The 27921-nt window shown below is 35.1% G+C and overlaps 2 protein-coding genes across 2 annotated transcripts; both read left to right on the top strand.

The window, feature by feature from the left end:
* Positions 1–78: 78 nt before the first annotated feature.
* On the top strand, positions 79–1720 carry LOC111383071 (SPX domain-containing protein 3-like). Its single transcript, XM_023007141.1, has 3 exons — positions 79–492; positions 934–1099; positions 1199–1720. The coding sequence occupies exons 1-3, from the start codon at positions 166–168 to the stop codon at positions 1567–1569; spliced, it is 864 nt and encodes a 287-aa protein (XP_022862909.1). The 5' UTR covers positions 79–165; the 3' UTR covers positions 1570–1720.
* An 8578-nt stretch (positions 1721–10298) lies between these two features.
* LOC111377284 (phosphatidate cytidylyltransferase 4, chloroplastic-like) lies at positions 10299–21301 on the top strand. Its single transcript, XM_023000362.1, has 8 exons — positions 10299–10867; positions 12859–13160; positions 13207–13283; positions 16573–16641; positions 18882–19006; positions 19527–19660; positions 19860–19975; positions 20817–21301. Exons 1-8 carry the CDS (start codon positions 10568–10570, stop codon positions 20906–20908), a joined length of 1215 nt encoding a protein of 404 aa, XP_022856130.1. The 5' UTR covers positions 10299–10567; the 3' UTR covers positions 20909–21301.
* Positions 21302–27921: the final 6620 nt, after the last annotated feature.

Raw genomic sequence — 27921 nt, 5'->3', positions numbered from 1 at the left:
ATATTTCAATTTGGGTCCCAAGTAAATAGTGCAGCACCTAAATTTGACATTAATTGAAGAAAAGACGAATCATTTAGTGTGATTTGGTCACAAGGATGACCGATTGACTCTGTTAATCGAATATGCTGGGATTCATTCTAACAGCCACTTCATCACGCCAAGCATATGCCTTTTAATATTCTCTCTTTTTCGCTCCCATTAAACCCACCCTCCATTTCACGCTTTCTGCAAATTTTCTTCATTTTAATTTATTCACAAACACACAGCTGCAGATTGATGAAGTTCGGGAAGAGATTGAAGCGGCAAATTGAACAGAGTTTGCCGGATTGGCGGGACAAATTTTTGACATACAAGGAATTGAAGAAACTTGTTAGATTGATTTCTTCTGCTCCGAAGGCCAACAAGGAGTTTATGTACTGCTTGAACAATGAGATCGAAAAATTCAATGCCTTCTTCATGGAACAGGAAGAGGATTTCATTATTCGCAATAAGGTAAGGTCATCCATCCTCTCACTACTTTACTTTCTTGTTTTATGTTAAATTTTCTTTCAGTAAAATACGTAACTTAAAGAACATGTTTCTAGTGATCATGTGTGGCTGCACTTTTTTCCAGAAATTAGACATGTACTTCACTTGTCAAGATTGACAAGAAATTAATATCGAAATAGAATATTTAGTTTGTGGGTCCTATTTATGGGCTCCACATTTAGAGTGTGCTAACATTGTAGATTCGTTCACAAGAGGAGAGGATATCCCTCAGACTCCCACTACAAAAATGGCTTTACTGATAGAGACAACACAACAAAAACAATCAAAATCAGGTTACAGATAGAAAATATTTATCGGATAGCATGTTTAATTTTAGTTATAGAGAAGGAGATTGAAATTGCTGGAACCAACTAGCTGTCTATTTCATAGTCAATTTTGATGCAGGAATTGCAACAGGGGATACAGAGAGTAACTGATACATGGGGCCCAAATGGGACTAAACCATCTGAGACAGAATACAAAGAGGAGATGGCAAAAATCAGAAAAGACATTGTCAATTTTCATGGAGAAATGGTTCTGCTAATCAATTACAGCAACATCAATTACACCGGTAAAAGTCAAATGCTTCCCCACTCTCTCTCTCTCGTCTAAAAGTTTAAGCTGCGTTATATGGACATTTGTTTTTGAGACGAATGAGAAAATACTGCAGGGTTGGCCAAGATTCTGAAGAAGTACGATAAACGAACAGGTGGAGTTTTGCGCTTGCCATTTATCCAAAAAGTCCTGGAACAACCATTTTTCACGACTGATCTCATTTCGAAGCTCGTCAAAGAGTGTGAAACCACCATAGATTCAGTTTTCCCGGCTTCACAAGAACAAGGAATACATCCTGCTGAAAGAGAAGCAATTACAGTTCCTGGAGAGGGGATTTTCAGGAATACAGTTGCAGCCCTTTTGACTATGCAAGAAATTAGAAGAGGCAGTTCCACTTACAGCCATTTCTCTCTGCCACCACTCAATATGCCAGAACCTGATATATTTCAGTCCTTGCAACTCCTTTCGCCTATACCAATTCCCTGATCATTATTATGATGTATTTTCATATTTACACCAGAATTTAGTTACCACTTTGGTCACACGGTTGAGCTAAACAATACATGTTGCTAGTAACCTAACTATTGTAATATTTTATAAAATTATAATTTAGAATGCTTGATCGTACCTTAAAACACATATGCTTAATTCCAAACTTATATTACATCCGCGCCGTGCAATGAATTTCGAGACTAGAGAAATTAAGGTTTAAATGCTTGTAATTGGGTTGTTCGTAAAATTGTTTTCGTAGTATAAGGTGATGTATGGACTAATTCGGGTCCAGCTCGTGACAAAAGGCTAGTGTGTTTATATATAGGTTCGAGGATTGACCGGGCAATGAAGTGGGTCTAGCCTTTAGGATTTAAGGGTATTTGAGGCCCATAAGGACCATGAGGACTTGACATTATTCCCACCTTTCGCCAGTATATCACTAGCACAATGTTTCATGAAATAGAAAACTAATTTATATATATATATATATATATATATAGAGAGAGAGAGAGAGTGTGTGTGTGTGTGTGTGTGTGTGTGTGTGTTTGTATGTGTGGGTGCGCGCGTTGTATATAATGGGAAAAAATACACAGGTGGCAAAACAAAAATAACTGATTCTAGAATCTTCAGCAGGAATAACCAATTGAGCAATTACAACAATGCCTATGAGAGGCCTTCTAGGGAATTCATCACAGCTGTATTTGAATCGTTAGACTTGTCAATATGAAGCTCCACATGCTGAAGAGAGAGAGAGAGAGTGTGTGTGTGTGTGTGTGTGTGTGTGTGTTTGTATGTGTGGGTGCGCGCGTTGTATATAATGGGAAAAAATACACAGGTGGCAAAACAAAAATAACTAATTCTAGAATCTTCAGCAGGAATAACCAATTGAGCAATTACAACAATGCCTATGAGAGGCCTTCTAGGGAATTCATCACAGCTGTATTTGAATCGTTAGACTTGTCAATATGAAGCTCCACATGCTGATCATCATGTTCTAATATCTCCCTGCAAGATGGAGAATATATGTTAATTATTCCCATCTTGGAGACGTGAGAAGAAAGTATATGAGATGACAGAGACTTGGTAAAGATATCAGCGATATGAGAACGTGTAGAAACATGAGCAATCTTAATACTTCCTTCTTGGATTTTATTGCGAATCTAGTGGCAGTCGACTTCAATGTATTTGGTTTATTCGTGAAAGACAAGGTTGGCAGCTATATACAAGGCAGCCTGATTATCACAGTAGGGAATGGCGGGATGTGGATGATTAACTAGTAAATCGGCAAGCAACTGTCTTAACCAAGTGAATTCTAAATAAGTTGTAGACATAGCACGATACTTTGCTTCAGCTGAAGAACGGGAGACAACACTTTGCATTTCCAAGGGATGAGAGAATCCCTTAAGAAGATGCAGTAACCAGTGATAGAGCGCTTAGTGTCAGGGCAGGATGCCCAATCTGAATCACAGTCACCTATGAGGCTAAGAGAAGATGATGAAGAAAGAAGAATGCCTTGCCCAGAAGCATTTTTAAAGCATTTAAGAATTTTGTTTGCAGCAGCAAGATGAGTGGTGGAAGGGTGAGCCATAAATTGACTAAGAGTTTGAACACTATAACTAATGTCTAGTCTGGTTATGGTGAGTTATAGGAGGTGGCCAATGAGTCTTCGATGCACATTAGGATCAGATAAAGGAAGGCCTAAATCCTTGCTGAGTTTAGTAGGTTTAGATCCTAGTGTACCCGAGTCTGCTAGAATGTCTAAGGTATATTTGCATAGGCAAAGATGAATACAAAGAGGAGATCTAGCTACTCCAATGCCAAGGATAACGTAAAGGACCAAGGTCTTTGATTTTGAATTATTGGTTTAAGATATCTTTGAGAACACTAATGGAATCTAGGGAATTATTGGCCACAACAATGTCATCAACATATACTAGCAAGGTAGTAAAATGTTCTCCATCAGGCCAAGCAAATAAACTTTAATCTGAATTGGATTGAATGAAACCAAAGGAAATAAGAAAGGTGGAAAATTTAGAATGCCATTGCCTGGAAGCCTGTTTAAGATCATCGAGACTGCGAAGCAATTGCAAACTTGACCAGGTTTGCCTTTATTGTATCTAGGAAATGTCGTTTCATGTAAATTTTCTCATTAAGCTCTCCAAAAAGGAAAGCATGGTTGACGTCAAACTGTTGGAGGTGCCATTCCCTGATGGCAGCTAAAGTTAGAAAAGTTCTAATAGTGACCATTTTAGCAACTGGAGAAAATGTTTCAAGGTAATCCACTCATTTTTGAGTAAATCCTTTAGCTACCAAATGGGCCTTCTTCCTTTTCTACTGTGTTATCGGATTTATAATTAGTTTTGAACACATATTTACAGTCAATAGCATTCTTTCTAGGTGGGAGATCAGTAACAAGCCAGGTATTATTGACCTCTAAAGCATCAAGTTTAGCTTCCATTGCCTTACACCCTTAACAGCTTGATTATATGTTTGTGGATCAATATGTCAGGAAATAGAAAAAGTGAAATCCAAGTAAGTTGTGACAGGCGATGATAAGAAAGTGATTGTGTTAAAGGAAATGGCATATCTGATTGTGCAAAAACCTTGGACACAGATTGAGTAGGTGAGTTGAGGAAAGCTTGCTGACAATGGAAATCTTGAAAGTATTGAAGAGCTCTTCGAATCCTGGTCAGTCTTTTAAGTGTTGGTTCAGGCGAGGAAGTAGTGGGAGTTCCATTAGGTGTAGCAGACTTAATGTGTAGGAGAAGAAGGAGAATTGGGAGATAAAGGAAGGGAATAAGAAATAGTTACTGAATCAATAAAAGGAGTTTGAGGTAGAGAGAGAATATCAGGTGAGGAACTTATGGTCTGAGTGAAATCAATAGAAAGGGTGAGAGGTGCTGGACTGATTGTGGTATTCATTTGAAATGGAAAATGTGTTTCATGGAAAATAACATTACAAGATATAAAGATTGATTGTGTGTCAAAATATAGGAGTTTGTAACCTTTCACACCAAAAGGATATCCAAGAAAAACACATTTTCTCCCTCGAGGATCAAGTTTCTTTTGATCTCTAGATGAAGTGGAGGCAAAACATAAGCAACCAAAAATTTTCATGTGAGAGTATGATGGATTCCTGTTGAATAACAACTCAAAAGGAGTTTTGTTTGACAGTAGAGGCGATGGAATGCGATTAATTAGGTATGCTGCAGTTAAAACACAATCATTCCAAAATTTTGGCAGGAAGTTTGGCTTGAATTTTAAAGGCTCGAGCTATGTTCAAGAGATGCTGGTATGATCTCAACAATTTTGTTTGTTGGGGATCTCAACACAACTTCTCTGATGGATATGCCTTTTTTATTGAAAAAATCTTTCATTTGAAATTCTAGGCCATTATCACTTCGGAGGATCTTAATCTTAGCACACCAAATTGTGGTTCTGCTAGGTTATAGAATGCTTCTAAACAAGTTCTAGTGTCAGAATTCTCTTTAAGAAGATAGAACCAAGTACTTCTGGAAAAATCGTCCATAATGGTTAAAATATACTTGGATCCATCATAAGCTTCTGTAGAGATCCCCAAATGTCACAGTAGATGAGTTCAAAAATTTGCTTAATTTTATGAAAAAAAACTGGAAATGGAAGTCTGTGCTGCTTTGCAAGTGGACATATACAACAACGAACATCGTTAATGTGAGATAAGTGATTCTTAACAATGGGATTAGAAATTAACTTTAACTTTGAGAAAGGTGTATGGCAAAGTCTAAAGTGCCATAGTTCAGGATTACTAAAAGATTTAGAAACAAACATGTTCTTATGTAAAGAAAAACGATCAACCAAGGCTATTGGCAACACTTCAGTAACCAGCAAGTGATACAAGCCACTCCTCATTTCACCAATGCCAATCATGGTCCAAGATGAAGGTCCTGGATAAAGCAAGAATGCGAGAAAAAAGACGAAGCAACAAGTGAGAGAGTTAGCTAATTGTTTAGTAGAAATCAAGTTGAAGTTAAATGAGGGTACTCATAGGACATTCTTCACAGTTAGATTGTTTGTGATCCCAACTATTTCTATATGACTGACAATTACAATGTTTCAATTAGGTAGACTGACTGTGTATGAAACTTGAGATGTAATGGATGTAAAGAAATAAGCATTACAGATCATGTGATTTGTAGCGCCAGTGTCTATGATTCAAGGTAAGGCATTAAAATTTTGTTGTGTTTGAGCTGAAGAGCAGAGGAATAAAGGTATACCAGACATTCTAATTTCTTGTGAACTACTAACTGTGGGATTGAAAGCTGTCTAGACTTAGTTTGCAGAATGTGTTGCAATGGCAACATATCTTGGTTGAATTAGACCTAGGGATGTCAACGTATCGATCCGAGCAGGCTCGAGAGCCGAAACTCGAGGCTCGGCTCTGCTCTAGTAAAATTAAGTCGGGCTCTTTTACCCGAGCCGAGCAAAAGCTCGTCAAAAAATCAATGCTCCACCCGAGCTTTTGGTTTGGGCCTTACTGAGCTGAGCCAAATCGGGGTTGCTCGATTTTTTCATTACACTCAGGCAGCACACAGCTAACTATTTAAAGACATCATGTTGCGGTCTAATTTAAAGGCAGTTCTGCGCTGCCTTTAAAAAAGGCAGCACACAGTTGCCCTTTTTAAAGATAGCGGCATGTTGCTTGTTTTATGAGCCGACCCATAGAGCTCGGCCCCGATTAGGCGTATTGTGCCGGTTCTTTTGAGTAATATATCTGGAAATGCCCCCTGATACCTTCTTAACGTCATTTTAGACACAAAAAACGGACGAAATTCTAGGATTCCTCCTTGAGGCAAATACTTTTATGCATATCAGCGGAATAAAGAGAATTTTCTACTTAAATTGGAATTTGCAACAAATCCAAGGGAATTGATAAAACATTCCTAGAAACCAATCCAATTGAAAATTAGATTGAGATAGGGAGAGAAAAGGATTGGCACATTTTCGCATTCACAAAAGCGAAGAATTTAGACCTAAAATGAAGAGGGTTCTTTTGCACGCTTGAAACGTATCTTAATGCCTGAAATTTGGATAGGATGGCCCTTTTGTAAGGATTATATTGCCCCCCAATTTTTATGAAAAATTCCATTTGCTGAAATTTTTACTTTTAACCATACGACGTTAATAAACTCTATTTCGCCATTGTTGTGGTATAGTTATTTGGGAACCGTTTCAAGCAAATGTACATTCCCCTCTTTTTTTGGACATAATTAAAAAAACCCTTCTTTTTTCTTTTGATATTTTTGGGCCACTCGAAAGAAGGACTAGCTTGTGTAATGACAATACTACAAACGAATACTTACCCAAAATATATGATCCTTTTTTGAGCCTCGACATCGAGCAGTTCAAGCCAACGAGCCAAATTGTTATCCCTAATCAAAGCCAAAAGATGTTGGTATTGATCTTTGGTGAAAACCATTTTCTCCTTAGCCACTTCTTCCTACTCCAGAAAAGTTAAATTACAAAAAGACCAGGTACCTTACCCTTTTTATGGAACTTATGCCCAGGTGGATACCCATTTAATATGTAGCATTTATCAACCATATGCCCTGACATATGACAATGACTGCAAATTGGTGCCTCAGCATTTCCAACCTTAAAACAATTTTCCAAGAGATGACCATTTATATGGCAATAAGTACAGTTGGGCCTTTCATGTTTTTGAGGATGAGGCTTCTTGGTATTGGGTTTGGAAGAGGTACAACCCTTTTTTTACTGCAGAGGCCATAGAGTCAGGAGAACGTATGGCAGGTGACATGGTATGTTGTTTCTCTTGTTATATCTTAGAAATGACCTTATTCGTAGGAGGTAAGGGGCCTAGTATCATAATTTGGTCTCATATATTACTGTAGGATTCATTGAGGCCCATTAAATATTGAATTACACAATCTCATTGGTACCTATCTGGTAGAATTTTGAGCTTACCACAACTACAGTCTGGGAGTGGATCATAGACAATTAATTCATCCCATAATGACTTTAACTTGTCATAGTAGATACTTACAGGATCTTGATCATACTGTAACACTGCTAAAGTTTACTTCAATTAGAAGACTCGAGGCCTATTCTGCTGGGTGAATTGATGCTTCAACTCAACCCAAATTTCTAAAGCATCATCCACCAAAGCAATGCTTGATTTTAAGGTCTGGCTGATTGAATTTTGTAGCCAAGAGACTACCAGATCATTGCATCATTCCTACGAATTAAAAAGTAGGTCATGAATGTCCTTAGGCTTAACCAATATAACATTGACAAAACCGAGCTTGTTTTTAGCTCGAAGTGCTCGACACATGTCCCTGGACTAGGTGGTATAATTATCTGTAATGAGGAGTTCTGGAACCAATGAAATTGAGGGATGAGGGATTATCTCCATGGTCCAGATGATAAGGATTAGTGATGTTATTGAAATCGAGAAAGGGGGATAAAAAAGTGGAAGAAGAAGAAACTATTGGGTTATGATTTATTGATTCGGCAACCATGGTTGGGTTAAGGTCTGTTCATTCAGTAGCCATGAATGGAGATTCTTATTCCGAACCTTTGCTTTGATACCATGTAAAAAATTAATAAGGAAGAAGAAAGTTTGAGAGAAAAGCTACTATAGTCTCATTTCAACTGAATTGATAAGCTCCAAATGCTGATCATGATGTTCCAATAGAAACACTTGACGAAATTTCCATTTCCAACTTTCATGTTTAACTCTTGGTACGTTTATACTAGAAGGTAATGTGATTTCTCCTTCTTGGTTAAATATTGTTTAGTTTTATTGCAGGTTCCATCCAATTCTGTATCAATATATATTTCGTAAGTTTGTAGTCTTGGTTAAAAATCTTCATTAAAAATTGGTAGATTATCTAAAACATTGAGATTGTTGTAAGAACGGATCAAGTCGATCCTACGGATGTTGAGAACTCAAATTGAATAGGTTGAAATTGAAATATCGAGTTGTTATTGTTGAAAAATCGAATATAAAAAATAGAATATTGAATTTTGAATGTTAATTGATAAATATCAAGTGTGGTGGCAAAACATCAAGCACACATGCCTAATCTCAAGTTTGTAAGATAACTATCGAGAATTTTGAGTTAAAGTTAACCGTCCGAATATCAAGTTCTCAGGACAAATTGAAATCTGATCTTGCGTCCTTTTTTTTGTCCTCAAAGCCATCGCCTCCGTTCACAAAGACAAGAGAAAATCGTCGAATTCACCTCCACCTCTGGCCGGCACAAAACAAGTGACGAAAGCACCTAGAAGCATTACCCAAATATACCAACCCAGATTTAAAGGAAGCGAACCTGTTGTCCTCCGTCGACGCCAAACCACCACTGGAAAACACATCTCCTTCTAGTTTATTGTAATATGTATTGATAATGGAAAATGGGTGTAAACTATGTTCCTTTTATTATGTTTGGCATCAGTATTTCTTATTCTCGCCATGGATTTTGAGTTTTGCATTTTATGTTGAGGGTGAATGCTTGAATTATTGAATATAACCAAGTTGCCAAAATTTAGCACTTTTACCTGTTATAAGCAAGTGGAAACTAATTCAAAAACAGATTCCAGTAAAACCAAGTGACAGAACAATGCGGAGCTTCACAAATTTTCCAAAATCAGCAGATTTAAAAGCCAAGTGATATCTCTTCTACACCAATTTTCCAAGTTGATGCTGCCGGGCTCTCTTGCATACCAAAAACTTGAGGCATTTGAGAAGAATACTTCATTTTGAAGATCCAACAACTTTCACATACATGAGATAAAACACAGAAAATGAGGAGAGCAAAAAATCCAACTTAAATAAATAAGAACATTTTGCTACAATAAGAAAACACCGGAGGTGTAAGCTATATGGTTGGGCAATCGTGATTTTAGCCCAAAAAAGCCGTCGGGGATGGAGTTTTTAGGGCTCTAGAATTTAAAGGGAAGAGAGTAATTCGGGCTCTCCAACACTAGAGGTTGAAGCTATATGCCCGAGCTACACTTGATATATGAGAAAACACAATTTTTGGCAATTTTCGCCGAAAGATGGCCGGAGTTCTTAGAGCACCGCCACGCTTTGGGCTTCCGCTTCACTATTCCCCAATTTGAGGGAGTTATGGATTTTCCCTCCCTCTTTTCTATTTCCCTTTTCGTTCTTTTCTTCATCCTTTCCTTTATTTAATGAACTGCCACATCATCAAATTTAAAATATCTGACCTGTCTGTACGTATAGCTTTATTCTTGTTAAAAATTCCTAATTTGCAATATAGAAATGATTCAGATTTATAGTCTCATATGGTGGAGATTTTTGGATGAATGAAAATGGATCGTACGAGTACAACATCCATTGAAGCGAGAAGAGAAGAAACATATTCAAAATTAGTTCGAGAGATAAAAATGTCATCTGAACGTCGATGATCGAATGTATTCATTGGGTTAATATTCGAAGTTCGCATTATATGAAACTACCTCGAATAAATCTAATGAACTATCAAATTATTATTTTTCGATCTTTTATTGAAAACTAATATTTATCATACTTGAGATATAATCGTAACATTGTCACCAAACAATATTGAAAATATATCAATTAAACTTCTAAGACTTACCGTTGACCATGAATTTTCGAGTCAACCAAGAATAAGTATATAACCATCATCTCATAGCTTAAATATTATTTTTAGTTAAATAAAGACGTTTCTTCCCAAGAAATTGATTCTGAATATTTCCTTGTAAATAAGCTTAGAGCATTGTTTGTTTGTCACCATTAATATACTGTTATGTGGCCCTATCATCCTCTCTCCTCTCTCATCCGTTTCGTGTTTAAAGTCCCGAGGTACAGCTCACTCATCGCAAACCACCGCATTTTCTCTCTCTAAGTCCCGGCTACCGCTTTCACTCCAACCGCTGGACGCCCAATCTAATCTCAGCCATGCTTCTTAATTCTGTGTAGTTCCCTTCTATTATCTTAAAAAATCCATCAATGGCTCCACAAATAGTAGTTGAATTAGGCAGAATCAATTTAATCCCGCTCTCTCTCACCTCTACACGTTCTTGTCACTCTCACCGTCACGAACGGCCCTTCACTTCAAGAACTCTCAATTTGAACCGACCCGATTACCGCGTTATGAGATTTGGGTTAATATTTGATAGTAATGGCCATCGAGGCGTTTTTAGAATTCCGCGGGGTTCTTTGGTCAAACTCAAACACAAACGGTTGATCACCGCCGTGGTCAAAGCGGAGCAGCCGGGGCGAATTGACGACTCCGAAAAAATCGATGAGGTAATATCTAATATTGCAAAATGCGATAATATTTGCCTATTTCCCCTTAATTTTATAGATATCGGCATTGAGCTTTATGTGATTAGTCATTAATGTGTTTTACTTAGATGTAAATGCTCTCGGAAAGAAAATGTTCTTATGCTAAATTTTGGAAGTTGATGAGTGATGTGGAAGTTGTCTGTTACTCTGAGTTGCTGTAGACTAGTAAAACTCAGCTGGAGCGAAAATTGGCGAAATAAAAAGTAACGGATTATAGAAAAATGATATCTTTAGACATATTTCGTCCCCTTGTTAACTCAAAAGCAGAATTATGGGCTGCCAATGTGCCCCATTTTTTCCATGAACTCTACTACATTAAGGCGAATCAGGCTTTGATAGTATGCTTCTCGACCTCACTCGAGGGCTTAATAATTTAAACTATGAAGAGGAAAAGTAATAGCATAATATTTTTGAAGGTATATATGGTTATTCTTGTATCCATTTCGGAATGGCACATTTTTTGGCACCGATCAATTAGAGTAGTCAGAGCACACATGTTTGAATCAGACATGATCTGACTGTTCAGACTGCATACATTAGATAAGAACTGCATCGGTTAGGTTTAAGTCTGACGAGAATAATATTCTACGACTAGCAATTCATTTATTTTCAAACGGATCCAATCATCACAACCGCCAATTGCATCTTTTGGCTCTTCAGTAGATGGTTTGACTTTTAATGTAAGCGTTGCAATTACATGATTTTCTTCATTAATGCCACGTTACTTGGACTTTCCACGTCACTGCTTGTGCTCACAATCTGCCAGTTGCCAACATCTTAGTGCCTCACAGATTGTCAGTAGGAAAACTTGAAGGCTCCTCGGCTTATCTGCACGTTTGATCCATGCGAAGTACAAAGTGTGCTTCTAAGGAACCCAACATGTCCTTTATGAAGTTTGTGGGTGTGGGTAGAAGTAGCACTAAATTGCTAGAGAAAGGAAGGCAGTTGTTTATAGACAAAATATTTTTCCTCCCCCTTTCTGCAAGGAACATACTCATTTAAAGAAAAAGGAGACCCATGATACAATGTTACATTGGATGCTTATATGATCGGCCAATAATTGTTTTTATTGTTTAATGAAAACATTAATCCTCTCATGTAAGATATAATTTTTACTCACTAACTCATTAATAAAGCATGTCCATAATTAATGGCCCACCAACCTTTGATAGCTTAGAATAACTGAATAGTTAATACAGTGGATCGAAGAATAATGTTAGTAGAAATACATTGACAATAAAAAGAAATATATGAAAGACTTTGAGCTTTCTAGTATCATTGTTAATGCTGCTTTGTTTTTTTTTTTCTACGGATTTTGAAATTCATATATATATTTGTGTGACTATTTTATAAGATAAGGTAATTTCTTATTTTTAATTTTAAGACTGAAAATCTGGTTCAGAATTCTATGCTACCATTGGCTCTATATTACTATTTAGGAAATTCATTCTGACCAATTTAACTTTCTCAGGATGTTAACTTCTAAGAATGAAAAATATGTGTGTCATTTGTAAATATAGCAAATGCTTAACGTCAGATGTGAATATGGTCTATGTGCACATTAACTGGTGAGTAAGTATCTATATTACGTACAGTTACTTATGCATTTACCATCTTCCTTTTTGTTGAATAAATTGTAATATAAAAACATGAACAAATGGCAAGTACTGCATGCATTAGGATGACAACATAACTATGAAATAATTCTCGAGATAAGTCAACAAAACAAGGTCCAGTTGATGAATCCTTGTGCTGTTCAGAGTAAATAATATTGCAGATTCTGTTGTTTACATATGGATCATATGTGAGTAAAATCGGCAAAATAATCTCTCTAATAAAAATCATTGATAGAGGATTCGTCAATGTTCACTTTACAATGTTTAAGAAGTATGATTACCTTTAATGCTATTCAGATGAAATACAACTGGACCACTGAGATGGATATGTTGTAGGAAGTGAACAGAGGTACTCAAATATCTGTGGAGGAAAATACAGATTCAGAACATCTACAGAAAGCGAGTCAGTTGAAGAAAAGGGTTATCTTTGGGCTTGGCATTGGAGTTTCTGCTGGAGGAGTAGTGTTGGCTGGAGGATGGGTTTTCACAATGGCTCTTGCAGTGGCAGTATTTGTTGGTGCCAGGGAATACTTTGAACTGGTCAGAAGCCGTGGAATTGCTGCTGGAATGACCCCTCCTCCTCGATATGTATCACGAGTTTGCTCCGTTATCTGTGCTCTAATGCCTATACTCACACTGTAAGAGTTGTTGACAATTTCTGGTTTTTCTGTTCAATTCATTTAGTAAGAGTATGGACCTCAGCTTTGAATTTTCTGCACGTCAGCTGAATGTACCATCTTTAACACTAAAATTGCTATTGGGTATTGGCAGTCTATAAAGCATGGGAAAGAACATGCTGACACGCCACGATCTAGGAACACATTGGCTGAAATAATAAAAAATTGCATAATTTATTTAATAACATTAATACCTGTTATGAACCTTTATTCTCTCCTTTCGAATATCAAAATTTATTGTGATTAATAAGATAAGAGAAAAATTTACTTCTCTCAACACTGCTACACTGTTAAATTGCTGCAAGCTGGGAAGGGCATGAAATCAATAAAGCAAGAAGGAAGAAAGCTCTCTCTTTGTTAATGAGAGATGGAAAGTCTTGAAAGCAATAGGAACGTGGAATTGGTCAACAATGAACTGAAAAGTGTCTTAATCTAGATGAAATACTGTAACTCAGACTTATTTAAGATCTAGCTGAGAATAGCCTGGTAACAAGCCCAGAAATTGGCTGAAAATAGCCCATAAAGCAGCCCTTGACATATTTCTTTTTCTCCTTCTTCCATCTCTATCGAGACTCCAGTCATCTCTTTTGTCTACCTTCTGCTTTTTTCCACTTCCCCTTTTGGTCTAATTTTCATATCTTCTCCTCTCTCGACCTTCATATCTCCTTTTGCATCTAGAAGCATCGACTTTCTCTAGAGCCAACATTGACTTATATAAACTCGAGGATGTTGTTGAGTAGGTGGAGTTGGTAACTGGCAAAGCCAAATCTTTGGCAATGATAGGTAATGTCCAAGAGGTTAATGTAATAACTTGGGTCGTGTACCGAATGTTGCATCTAGTTTGAAATATGACATTTCCCATTGTTGGTCTATTTCAATTTTCAAATGGCCATTGAGTTTTTATCTTTTTGTTCTTTTCTATCTTTTTTACATTATCACTTCCCTTAAGTTGCAAATGGTGTGAATGCAGCTTGTTTCATTTGTATTCCATTATTTTATTCTGCAATTTAGCGAGACACTTTAACAATTAGCGTTTTCTATGTTTATATTGCAACATTTACAAAATGATGCCATGTCGTCAACGTGTTTGGACTGTGTCTCCCATTGTGTTGGAAATTCAAATATGATATAAAAAAGGACATCCCTTGTGGAGTGTCATATGATGTTTCCATGTGTCCGAGGTGCGTCTGTTCGATACTTCTCAAACTCCAGCACTTCACTCTGTTCTTCTTGTAGGTGTCATTTGGACACAACTTTCGGTACAATTAAGCTTGATTTCCTACATAACTCTGCATTTATTCTCGTTAAAAGATAGTAATTGAATTTTCTAGCTGTGTCCGTACAAATTTTTTATTTAATGTGGATAATCAATATAGGGGAATTAAGATATATGAATGCTTGAGGTGTTGGTGGGGGGAGGTTGGAAGAAGAAAATAGTTTCTACAAGTCTCATGAGATTTCACAATGGAGTAAATCTTCACGTATCTTTCGAGTTCTCATCATAAATATAGGTTTGCTTCTTTCAAACATACATTTCTGAGTTGCTATTGGGTCCTACATCCATTCTCAAGAAGAGTTTAGAATCAATTGCATTCGACATTATGATGTGTTTCCTTGAATTTATTGAATTACGTTTATTTTGTTTTTTTTTTTTTTTTAACCATTTCTCATGTTTTAGTTAAATTTTTTGTTCATATAATGATCACGGTAAAAATATTTTTTTAATAAAATTTCAAATTATAATCAAAAGATAGGATAAAAGTGGTAAAATATATTTTAATAATTGTTATGCATTTCACATTATTTGTTGTTGAGGAAAATATCTATGGTGAGGGAGAAAACAAATTTGATAAAATACATGTATGTAATGACATCATTTTTCAAAATGTTCATGCTGAAAAAATGGATTTTTGTCTTATCAGAGTTCTCATCCAATTAATTACTTATTAAATGGTATGAACTTTTGATATATCATCCGTGAATTTGGCAAGCAACTACCCAATCAAGAATAATATTTGCCGTGAAATTGGGATCTGACGCATGACATCTTTATTCTTGATCAAGAATAAAGATGTCATGCATCAGATCCCAATTTCACGGCAAATATTTTTCGATGGCTCCAATATGAAAGGTGGCACTAGAGTAAATCTATTTTTTTTCCCTCTCTCGGTGAATGTTGGTCCATCCATTAAGGACGAGAGCTGCCAAAACAAATAGGTGGCTACGTAAATATCCATTTTAGAATTGTTAACCAAACTATCAAATGCTTCAAAGATGAGGGACCTATGTTGCTATTTTGTTCATCATCCGCAATATTAAGGTTATACATGTAATTAATGTTAAGCTAAGGGGTATATTCCTTGGATTCCACGAAAACCACATATTGACATTTGGTGGGTGGGAAGTGTCAGTCAAAACAAGGGAAAAAAATGGCCCACAGCACAAGGCGGTTGTATAGGGTGGAGCAACCTTTTTGCTGGAGAAAGTGGAAAAATGAAAACCAACTGCGACACCTAAAACGGCGGCGGGTTCCGTAGGTGGTATTGGCCTGCTGTATTAGTTCCTTCTCCTGCACGTATTAGTAGCGTGGTTTCGCTTCGAATAATGCTATTTGTTGATAACCATTCGCAATACAGGTTTATTAAGCTTCCGTTTGGTTTGTTAAAAATCATATAATAAAGTTGATAAGAAATATGATTGAAAAATTAATAAAAATTATAAAATCTATAAATTATGAAGTTAAAATTAATTATTATTTTCAAATAATGTGTTTTGCATGAAAATTTTGAGCAACAAGAACTAGACCACACGGGACCTAATACATGACCAAGGGACGGCACAATATAAGTCCCTATTTGGCAATTATTATTTAGATAAAATGAAATTTTGAATAGTGATTTTTTGGAAAATGTATGATTAAAAAATAAGAAAATTTTTTGAATTTAAGTGTAAAATATTTAATTTTGTGAATGTGTTGTTGAAAATGAATATGTAAAATAAATTGAAATAATGATTATCAAACTGGAAAATGAATAAACATAAAAGTCAATTTTTATGCACTATAATGGTTGTTACTCGTTATCTTCCACACCCTTCATTGTTACTCAACTTTTATTTTATATATACAAAATTTATATCATAGGTTCAATAGTTAATAGAATAATATTCTAGTCCCCATTTGAATCTCATTCTTTGGCCACAAAAATAAAAAATATGACCATTATTCATTACATCAATTCACCATATTTAACTTTCTATTTCTTGTATGAGTCACGTAACAATTATATTTTTCATTCTCATTTTTAAATCTATGTGAATCAAACGGGCTCTAATGTATTTCCTATCTATGTAAGCAAGAACTAGATGCTATTAGTATGTGGCTACCTTCCTTGTTTCGGGTTTAAGCTCGAATGTGGTTTAGCGGCTCCTGCAGTAAATACCCGTAAGTATCCTTTTTTTTTTTTTAAGTAATTATTCTAGATATAGCCTGTCTTTGTTTTTTGCACTTTCTAGCTAATAACTTTTTCATTTTATGGCCAGGTGTCCTTGCACATCAAGGATGTATCTCATTTTAATTTGTTTAATTAAGCCTGGTTCTTTTACTAGCTTATCCTATTTGATCTTGCAAGTTAATTATTGCTGGGAAGGAGTCTGTTTATGGTAATTATCAATCCCAGGGATTTAGTAAAAGAAAAGATAAATGGCAAATGGCAAAAAATTGTTATTAGACTATACTTCACCACGGATAAGTTGATGTGTTGGATATTTATGCCACAACCAACACGTGCTGCTTTTCTGGTGTTACACGAAGTACCAGAGATCACGGAATTGTGTTTGGAGTTTGGACTTAAGAACTGGGTAAATATTTTGACAAAATGTGGAGAAGTATTTTTGAAATTAAACTACCTGTCTTGGTAGGACTACAGGACAGTTTCCAAAACAGAAGAAAGAGTAAAATGGGGAAGGAAAAAAATTTTAGTCATGGAAAAGATTAAATATTACACTGATGTACACATGGATCAGAATATCTAGCTCAGCTCAACTTTCATCTTGATGAAACATGGTCCTATCCAAGATCTGCATTAGTGTTTTCTTTCTATGGTACTTGCTCAAATTGACATTAAGTTTGAGAAAAGTTTGCCTGATTTTGTTGATCCATTTCGGGCAATGAGGCTTGAGGAAGAATAGAGAATGTAAGTGTTGATTTAAAGCTTGATAGTTTATGCTCTATTCCAATTGGTTCTGGAAGGAGAAAGGTATTGTAGTGTTCCGTGTTAGTAGGTGTGGGCGTGGTTTGGTTTGGGTCGGTTTCGACTCCAACCCAAAATCAAAACCAAATTAGTTGGTTTGGGTGAATTTCTACGATCAAATCTACTCTAACTCTTAAACTGAACCAAATCAAACCAAACCAAAGTTCGATTCGGTTAGTCGGTTTGGACTTGTAGTCCAAATTGAATTTTTTTTTAAAAAAAGACCAAGTTTTAAGCGCACTTAGATTACAAGAATTATTGACTATCAAATAAAATCAGATTAATGGAGACGGATGAACATAAAGTTTAAGAATTTTGTTGCTTTTTTATGCATTATATAGCATGATTGTTTGAATAGGGAAAAATGGCTAAGTACTACATAATGAGCTTGTGATAGGAAATTCACAGTGCTACTATTTACCGACAACATCATAGATTGGAGGGAATTGAGATATAGCTATGAGATTAGGGATTATCTTTTGATTTTTAATCTTCTTAAAAAAGGTAAAAACTATAATGGTTTATATTTTATGAAGCTTATGGTTGGTCATAGTACTGTTGGTTGCTTGCATATCTTCTTGATAATGGTGATCTTCAGAGTAATAGATAATGCATGTCTTCAGAACACTTCCCCAAATTAAAGATATCGATGTTGTAAATGGATGACTATTAGGCACCATATAGATTATAGATAGTTTCTGTCTCTTTGAAAAAGTAAGGAACAAAAAAATGGAAGTAAATGAAAATAAGAGCTAAAGAAACTCCTAGACCTATGCAGTACTACGTCAAGTGCTAATCAGAACTTGTGAAGCATACAACTCAATGCTATGTAGATAATGCACGATTCTACTGAAATCTGCTTGAAATTTTGGTCACCTTTTTGTTAAAAGTGTATAAGCTTAAAGCATTGGGTGTTTAGAAGTGTAGCCAAATGACGCAATACTTATGCTAGACAAAAATGAAATATTTTGACTCTAAGGGCTTGTTTGAGCTACATTATTTTCAAAAAAAATACATTCTTTAACAGTAATTTGACATCATTTCAACCACACATTTTTCAATAAAATAATATTACACGCAAATCTAAAACTTTTCCTTATTTTTAACCACATATTTCCTATTGATTTGATATGAATAATGCATTTTTTCCTAGAATGTGGCTCAAACGTGGGCTAAGCATGATTAATGAAATTCTGGTAAAGCATGTCTAATCTAAAATTTTGAATCTTCATAACTGGCTGGAAAGTCCGTCCTTACTCAGAAATTCTGTCTTTCTATGAGAACTTCGTATTTAGTCATTTATATTTTCTGTAGATCAACACATGGTGAAATTTATTGTTTATATTTCAATATTAGAAATATCAGCAAAAACTTAAATTGGCGTTGCCACCAGTACATTGGTTAAGTTTTAATGGGAGTCTGTGTTTGACAGGTGTGGTAGCATCTTGGCCTGTTCTTCTTGGTGGCCGAACTCAGTGGACAGTGGGTCTTGTGGCAACCTTAATTTCAGTTAGCAGTATTATTGCAGCAGATACATGTGCTTTTATTTGGGGAAAGGTAGTTTCCGTAAATATTTTTTCTCCTGGTCGGTTAGTTTTGCATCATTCCTCTCTTTTAAGGAACAACAGTGAAAACCTGAATTTGACCAGCCAGATGTTTGTGCATTGATGCCACATTTATTAGGAGAAAAGTTTAAGACATAGTTCTTTCCCCTCAAAGGTACAAGGGAAAATTCTAATTTCACGGTATTGTTTACCTGCTTCTGCAACCTAATTTGTCGGAACCCAATCATATTTAATTCTAATTAGTACCCCCGTGATGTTCAGCTAGTAAAATTGATCTTTTATGTCCCTTTTCAGGCATAATTTTGTCCTTCATTTCATATGTATATTGTCTTGGTTCATAATTATAAATACGTAATGTAGAGTTTCTATTTCAGTTACTTTTTGTACTTCTTAATGGCAATTAACTCCCGTAACTTTCTTATTTCATGTTTTCAACCTGTGTTTGTGATCATATAACAAATCTAGATGACATTTTTGTGGATATATGAGCCCTAATAGGAATTCAAGTGCAGGCTTTTGGTCGGACACCTCTGACCAGTATTAGCCCAAAAAAGACGTGGGAGGGAGCTCTTGCAGGACTAGGTGGTTGTATAGCGACCTCTATAATATTGGCGAAGACCCTAAGCTGGCCTACATCTGTCCTGAGGTACATAGTTTTATATCAGTGTTTTCACGTCATAGTCCAGCATTCCATCTGGGTTTCCTTTGCTTCTTCTCTTCCTAATTAGAGTTACATTGTTCGTTACAGAATAATGAAATAGTGTTTCTAGCTTTTAAATTTGAAAAATTCTTCTTTGGAAACTTCCGTTTGCATCAATTATATATTTCTCTTGGATGGTTGGCAGTGCTGTAGCATTTGGATTTCTGAACTACTTTGGGTCTCTTTTTGGTGACCTGACGGAATCCATGATCAAGCGTGATGCTGGGGTCAAAGATTCAGGATCCCTCATACCCGGACATGGTAATGTCTACATATCTTAATCATTTTGATGTGTCATATAGTAGGCTTGAACCCTGTTCTTGCCTGGGTCAAGTTTCAGGTTTCATCCCCTTATCCTAGGTCACATGCCTACACTTACCCTGATCGGTCACAATTTCGTTTTGACTATTTTGGAGTGGCATTATCAAATAGAACATATGGTGACTCAATTACCTAGGATTGGAGCAAAGAACACCCGGCTGAGATTCACTAATTTTTCAACACCACACTTTTTTCTGCTTTCAAAACATTTATGACATGACCGTGCACGCATGCTTGGTCCACTTTATGATTATAAAAGGAATTAATCAAACAATAGTAGTTTTACCAAATCATTTATATCCACTATCCAGTAACAAACCTAACATATGAATGATTTGGATCTGGACACTGGATTCAAATTAGATGGCCCATATTCGGTTTAAGATGGTTCTGCAATTTTGTCAATTTGTTTAATGATCACAGAGGGCTTGATTCATGTAGGAGTATATATTAAGGGAGGATATATCATTTCATGTGTGTCAAGTTTTGATATTCAGACTCTCATCTACTCTAATGATAACTCACAAAGCAGTTGGGCTTCTAGATAGGGTCGACAGCTATATCTTTACAGGGGCACTGGCATACTCTTTTGTCAAAATCTTTCTGCCACTATATGGAGTTTGACAAATTATACTTGCTGCAAAGAGAGAAAAATTCTCGTTATCTTCTCTTCTTATTTCTTGTTTAAGGTTGTAGGAGTATATATTAAGGGAGGATATATCATTTTATGTGTGTTAAGTTTTGACATTCAGGCTCATATCTAATGATAACTCACATACAGGTGGGCTTCTAGATAGGGTCGACAGCTATATCTTTACAGGGGCACTGGCATACTCTTTTGTCAAAATCTTTCTGCCACTATATGGAGTTTGACGAATTATACTTGCTGCAAAGAGACAAAAATTCTCGTTATCTTCTCTCCTTATTTCTTGTTTAAGGGAGGACTAAAGTATACTTCATGCTCACATCTTGGAGCTGGATTCTTGGAAATCAAACCGGGGAACTGACGTCACATTGAAACTCCACCAGGTCTGATTCCTCTTGTATGATAAACACTTCATTTGACAATCCCATGTGCTTGTTGGGAGGCTATAAATGGGGAATTTGGGGAATTTTGATCATGTGGATGTCTATGGATGGGGCAATCGTTGCCTGTGGATAATGTTGCTCGGTATGTAAAGCCCTTGTAGGAGTGTGACAATGGAAAGTTATATTTACTTTCGAGCACCTAGATTGATCAATAAAATGCTGAATTCCATTCCTTCATTTTTTAGAAAATGCCTTTGGGTAGTGTATCTTTTGAGCACGTATGTTCACGTTTCCAACTGGTAAAATCTAGGATTACTTGGAAAGATGAAAACAAGAAAGAATAATGTTATTTTTACGATGATGGAATATCGGTGACGTGGTAGTGTATATGGCATAATTGGATTGGACAATTCAATTTTTTTTTTTGTTTGGGGGGTTTTGTGGGGGGGGCACATGGTCTCAACCGAACGAGAAACGTGAGGAATAATGAGTTGTCACGTTATCGATATTCCATTATCACGATGACAAATAGCATTACTCAACAAGAAATACTCAAATGTATATTTTAAATTCGTTTAAAATTAAGCTTGTCGTCAAGTCTGTCTGAGTTGAATATACAGTTGATTGTTTTAATTCCTTGAATGAGTAAAGACATGCACTCGATCATGAATTGTGGTTTTCCATTATGGACTCAGATCTGTCATTCCCAACTTTTGGAAGGTGGCAGCAGCCAGTAGTCCTAGCAGTCCGTGTAGGCTGCCAAATCTTTTCCAAAAGCAGCCCATCACTTTTGAGGCCTGGCCTGGCCTGACTCATCACAAGCCAGGCCGTAAGTTGGCTCACGTTTCCAGTCGAGTTGTGTCTGTAAATTGCAATGCAGGCATGTGTTGAGGGAAAAAACAAAATTCCTTCATTTTAAATTCAATAAAAGTTATAAAAACCATGTCAATGCCACACTGTGACCCGAAACAATGGGTCATACTGGCCAAGCAGGGACGGAGTCAATTCCTGGCTAGCCGGGGCAGCTGTCCATGACTCCGCTAGAAGATAGACATATTGGGTGGTTGCTCCCATGCGCTTGGTGCTCACCTTTGCAAACGTTATTGTGGTTGTTGATGGTCAACTATCAACGATTGTCTTAATTTACTCAAATTCTTGGATCTATTGGCCAAGGTATGTGGCTTCATGGGGGACAATTGGCAATTTACAGCTCTGATTCCCATCATGTGCATGTCTTCACCATGATGAATGTTGTACTGATGTTTGTCTTGAGTATAATTATAGTCCTTACTAAAGCAAAATATTTGAAGCCTCAAAATATTCTCATCCTAATCTTCAGGACACGGCTTTATTATTTGTCTTTTGACTTGTAATATTATAGTTGATTGAGATATATGCTAGAAACATGTAAGATTACACGTTTTGGAAACTGAAAAGAATGTTGAGCGTTTGAGCTCCATTTTTTAAAAACTCATTTTTCTTCAAATTCATTTTTAACAACTCATTCTTCTAATAGAATAATTTTACATGTGAATTCAAAATTTATCTTTACTTTTTAACCACGCTTTTTTCAAAAATCACTACTCAAAACTTGTTTTCACTATAAAATGGGGCTCAAACGAGGACTATTGTTCAGTATTGTCTAATCTTGTGTATCATTTTCATTGTGGTCCGACCTCTTGATGTTCCATATGAAAATAGATTTTTCATTTCTTGGCATGGGAGGCCAAAATTAGTGATTTCAAATAACATATGGTCTAACCCATTATGGTTCTAAAATCTAAACAGAGACAGGACAGCCCTAAACAAGAGGCTTACGAAGTCCTCTGCTTTCACGTGCATTTGTCTCTTTAACCTCTCTACTACCAACCCACTTGTCTGCGACTTTACATGTATATTATCCATTATTTATTGAAAAACAATATTTCGTATATTTGAATTTAAGCTATGAGATGTTTTGTACGTGGGCATGTCATAGATTTTATGAAATTGGAATTATGGGATGGCAAAGAATGGATATTTTGGGTTGACGTTGATGAGATGAGATATTGAGAAGATAAGAAAGTTGAGATAGAAAAGGAAGCTACACCATGCAAATGAGGGTCCCCACCATAGAATACAAGAATGAGTGCTTACTTTTTCTTGTTTTGTTATATTATGTGTGGAAGAAAAGAATGCGTAACGCGTTGTTTTAAAGCCAAAGAAGAAGAAACGTGGATTGGTGAAATTACAAGTAAATTTGTAAAGATGAGATATTGTGGGGCCCACCGCACAAGAATATTACAATTCAAAAGGTCTTCCTTAATGACAACTATTACATTTTTTTTCTTTGCTGCTCACGCACTCTCATGTACATCACATCATCTTTTTGTTACTTTTATACCCCATTTGCTTTTGATGCTTTCACCCTTTATTATTTTTCAATTACCCGGCTCCCGATTTTTCCAGTTGGCGTTTAAGCCCTTGTTTGAGCCCATTTCGATGGGAAAAATGAATTTTTGAATAGTGTATTCATGTGAAATGTGGTTAAAAAATAAGAAAATATTTTAAATTTGTGTGTAATGTTATTTTATTGAATAATGTGGTTGAAATTATATCAGAACATTGTTGAAAAATTCATTTTCTCCAAAGAATGGGAATCAAACAAGGGCTAAATTTTCATAAAAACTTGTTTCTTGTTTGTTTTGATTAAATTTGTCGAGTTTAACTACCTAGTTCGGAATGGATTGGTAGAAATAGAATACTAAATTCTGGATAACATTAATGTGAATTTGAATAAGGCATGAAGAAGCTGGAAAGATATGATTATGATAACTGCATGTTCTTTTTACCCAAATCCCTTATTCCCAGGAGGCTTCTCCATCACAAAAGTGCCCCACTTTCAAATTCCTTAACGAAAAGTTGGTTATCATTATACTTTACATGGAAGGACTTACTTTCAAGAAGTTACAAAGAAAAAAAAGTGTGTTAGTTTTTAGTGCTTCTCTATATGCATGGCGTGGCTGCTCTGTTTCTCTCCCCCTTTAGAATCTGCTTTTTATAATTTGTATTTAATTTTTATCATTGAAGGCTCCCAATAAGCATCAATGGAAAGTCTATCAAAGTCTAGATTTATTTTGGCTTTGTGGGACTCCATTCCTTGCTCTTTTCATTTTGAACATCGCTTCATTTTTCAGCCACTCAATCTTGTATATAGCCCTCTCATCAGAAGGGGTTCACGTCCAATAAAAAAATTCTGGTCACCCCCCTCTTGTGAAAGGAGTTGTACATTGAGGTGTAGCAAAGCTCATTATAAATTTAGGAATCACGCTACTTGTACATAAAAATGTTATATAAAAGAAAATATAAAATGATGTCGAGAGAAAAGATGGGATGAAAAAATTGAATGTTTTTAAACTGACAAATATAGAATGACATATGACATTATGTAACCCATGATATAAATTTTGATTTATATGTAGTAAGGTCCTAAATTTAGTTCGTTGTTAAAACCTATATACGGCTTTGTTTGTCATAAATCAGTACAAGAAAACCTGAGTAGTGTTTCTAATTGAATTCAAAGTTATACAGAGAAGTTAAAAAATCAATGTTAAAAGAACATTTTTCTCATTGCACCATCTTCTCTTCTTTCTTTCCTTTTTTTTTTTTTTCCTGATATATGGGTGTGTATGAGAATTGGAATTTATTTGAAAAAGTCAAAAGTTTCATCAAAGTGCACATTTTAATTTTCTATAAGAGCAGAATTCAGAGCAATTTAAAGATTTAAATTTGAGCTTCTCTAAAACATTTGTAAGAAGTTTATTTTTTAGTTAATAAGCACCTATTTATTTTAAGTAAAAATCTATAATTTTAACAAAAAGTGCTTTTGGACTTTGAAAATCTCTCCCAAAAACACACAGCTCCGCCGGCCCTAACCACCAGCTCGTATGATAAATATTCTTCAATTCTTTCTAAAGAACTCTGCTTCTATTGTGCCCTAATTCAGAATCTCAGACATTCATCCCATAATCAACGGTCTTAACGAACATAGATTACAAAAATTGCAGAGAAGTCATAAATTTTATTTCATTTCGTATATTGTTTTGAGTAATTAAATGCATAGTATGAGTTTTTTATTAGCAAAATTAAATTTGACAACGTTAATTAGATTCCTCAAATCCATGTTTAGTAAAGATAGATGTGGTTGTTACATTTGATTAATTATTCTAAATTAATTTCTTTTTCTTAATTAGACAGTCAGCTTTTATGCTTAAAATATATGCAATTTGCTCTAAATACTTTATTAATTACTAGGGTTTTGTTCGTTACGTGGGGACAACCCATGTGATTCAAGACATTAAGGAATTTAAATAAATATTTTTGTTAAATAATTGTCCTGTAGTTGTATACCATGTTTATTGTAAAACATTTAAAAAAAAAAAATTGGAAAAGAAGAAATTATTATGATTTAGGTATTCTTACGACTTTAAATAATTAATTTTTTTATTAGTAAAAAAACTTAATCTCTTTAGTGTGAACTGAATCATTTGAAGGCAACAAGAAATAATTAAATAATTAAGAAGATAATTTAAGTTTGGTCTTCTTTAATATAATCAACACAATTAATTATTGTTAGGAGAAAAAATTATTTAGAGGATGAAGTTGATCTCTACCTAGTCTTTTCACTTAGTTTTTAACTAACACTAAAAATTATTCATTGCAATTTGATACATTTACTTTTCGGTACAATAAAAAGTCACTCGACTAGGTCTAGGTACAATAAAAAGTCACTCGACTAGGTCTAGGTTCGAGTCTAATAATATTTTAAAAAGCAATGGACGAGATATTATTGGAAATCTTAAGGAAGACAGACTTGGAAAATGCTAGTTTAATTTATTATTATTATTGCTTTATTTTTCATTTGAGATGCCTCAATTGAGGTGGACATAGATTAGACAAATTGATTGATTAATTTGACACTAATTGTGGATTGAAGGGATTATATGACAAGGTCTTGAGTGTAAACTGTAAAGGTTAAAGTGAAATTGAGCCATAGTTTAAGTGGATTTTCGCTTTTTTATTTCATTTATCTATCAAAGTGTATAAATTTAAAGTAGTAAAAGCAGGGTTGATCTAAAACATCTAAAAACAATGTTATTTGTACATAATAGAGTTATATAACGATATAGATAAAGATAAAGTGTCTAAAAGAGAGTGATGAAAGTTTTTTTATTTTTCTTGTTGTTGAAGAAATTCTGTCCAATCATATCTCACCTTATCATGTGTACAAAATCATTATGTACATGTAGTATAATCGAACTTCTAAACTTAGTTGGCTCGAATGCTTCTATTCCCAATCGTTGAATTTTCCTCTATATTCCCTTTCAATCAAGTTCCTATAGAACCTTAACCGTCACACGCTCTTGACTAGGAAAAGCCAACCGCACTCCAAAAAAGTAACCAAAACATACTACGTGACCAAATAAGCACCAAGTATATGTAAATAAACACATCACACGACGACTTTCTTTTGTAATTCTCTCCATTTAGTATCCAAATCCCCCCATAATTTTATCCAATTCAATACGCAAATCTAAAACTTCAAAATACCATAAAATTTTATGTGAATTTGAAAAATAAAATATATACAAAAACATTTCGTACGTGTTTGACTTTCATTATACACATTTTAATCACATATTCTCCTAAAAATACTATTCAAAATAATTTTTTTTTCCCAATTAATAAAAATCGAACAGACTCTTCATCAAGCCCTTGAATTAACAACCCAACCCCCCCGCCCCCCGCCCCACTTCTCTTTCTCATGCATGCACAGTAGAGGGAGAGGACCTCATATTTATTTTTAAATTATGATTTGATTAGAAAGCATAAAGTAATAAATGAAGGAGGTCCAAGGAGCCGAAAAACGAGTTTAAATAAATAATAATATAGGGTATGGACTGTCCAATAGTACAAGTCGGACCCATGTGATTTGATTAAATAATTAATTAATTAATTAAACACTTAACAGCAGCAAATTCAATGTATTGTAGTACAAATAATGGCACGCATAATAACGTGATGGACTAAGAAAAGACATGTAACAAGAATTATTAACAAACCAATTAGCACTAATACCATGATGTTGCCATCACAATAAATAAATAATTAGCAGAAATATTGAAAAAGACAGTAATTCTACATATACTAAATGGAATTTTGGCTCCAACATATAAAAATCCAGAATCTCAAGACAAATTTTTCGCGGACAAGATGGATCAAATGAGAAGCATGTACGGAAGTGTTTATAAACGATTTGAATTATAACTATATGAGGATCAAATGATAATGATATAATTACAAAACGTTTTCAAAAGTATCAAAATGCATATAATGCATATTTACTTATTTTCTTTAACATTATATATATTTATTTATTTTTAAAAAGAATTATACTTCAATTTTTAACCCCACAACACAAAAGGTCTGGATCTGCCCCGAGTACTCGTGGATAACTTGAAATGAACGGATAAATAGTGATTTGAGTATTTATAAATATGAGCCAAACATAGGCTTAATTTGCTAATCCGAGAATTATCCTATTATACATTATGAACTTTAAACAACACTCCCAGAACACACTAATCCTGGGATAAATGTATATCAAAAGTAACAGAAGAACCTGGGATGTTCTTGTTTCTCAGGACAAGGATAGATGCAACTGAAGTGCACAATAATCAGCAAAATGAAGCTAAAACTTTACCAAGACGATAAAATGTAAACCATAGAGCACAAAATCAATTTCAAGAAGACCTAACCAGAAATTTGTTGGCAAGAGATACTGAGACAGCTCTAAAATGCATTACTATGAAGCAAGA

This window comes from Olea europaea, chromosome 3, assembly GCF_002742605.1.
Source record: "Olea europaea var. sylvestris chromosome 3, O_europaea_v1, whole genome shotgun sequence".
NCBI lineage: Eukaryota > Viridiplantae > Streptophyta > Magnoliopsida > Lamiales > Oleaceae > Olea > Olea europaea.
The sequence above is the reverse complement of the archived record's forward strand: the minus strand, read 5'-3'. Positions and strand labels throughout refer to the sequence as shown.

What these genes read in the sequence shown, in the direction of transcription:
- LOC111383071 (XM_023007141.1), top strand. Translation starts at nt 166, where the DNA reads ATGCCTTTTAATATTCTCTCTTTTTCGCTCCCATTAAACCCACCCTCC. An exon ending in ATTTCATTATTCGCAATAAG is followed by an intron (nt 493 to 933) that starts GTAAGGTCATCC and finishes ATTTTGATGCAG; the next exon opens with GAATTGCAACAGGGGATACA. An exon ending in CAGCAACATCAATTACACCG is followed by an intron (nt 1,100 to 1,198) that starts GTAAAAGTCAAA and finishes AAAATACTGCAG; the next exon opens with GGTTGGCCAAGATTCTGAAG.
- LOC111377284 (XM_023000362.1), top strand. Translation starts at nt 10,568, where the DNA reads ATGGCTCCACAAATAGTAGTTGAATTAGGCAGAATCAATTTAATCCCG. An exon ending in AACACTAAAATTGCTATTGG is followed by an intron (nt 13,284 to 16,572) that starts GTATTGGCAGTC and finishes AGATGCTATTAG; the next exon opens with TATGTGGCTACCTTCCTTGT. An exon ending in GTGCTTTTATTTGGGGAAAG is followed by an intron (nt 19,007 to 19,526) that starts GTAGTTTCCGTA and finishes ATTCAAGTGCAG; the next exon opens with GCTTTTGGTCGGACACCTCT.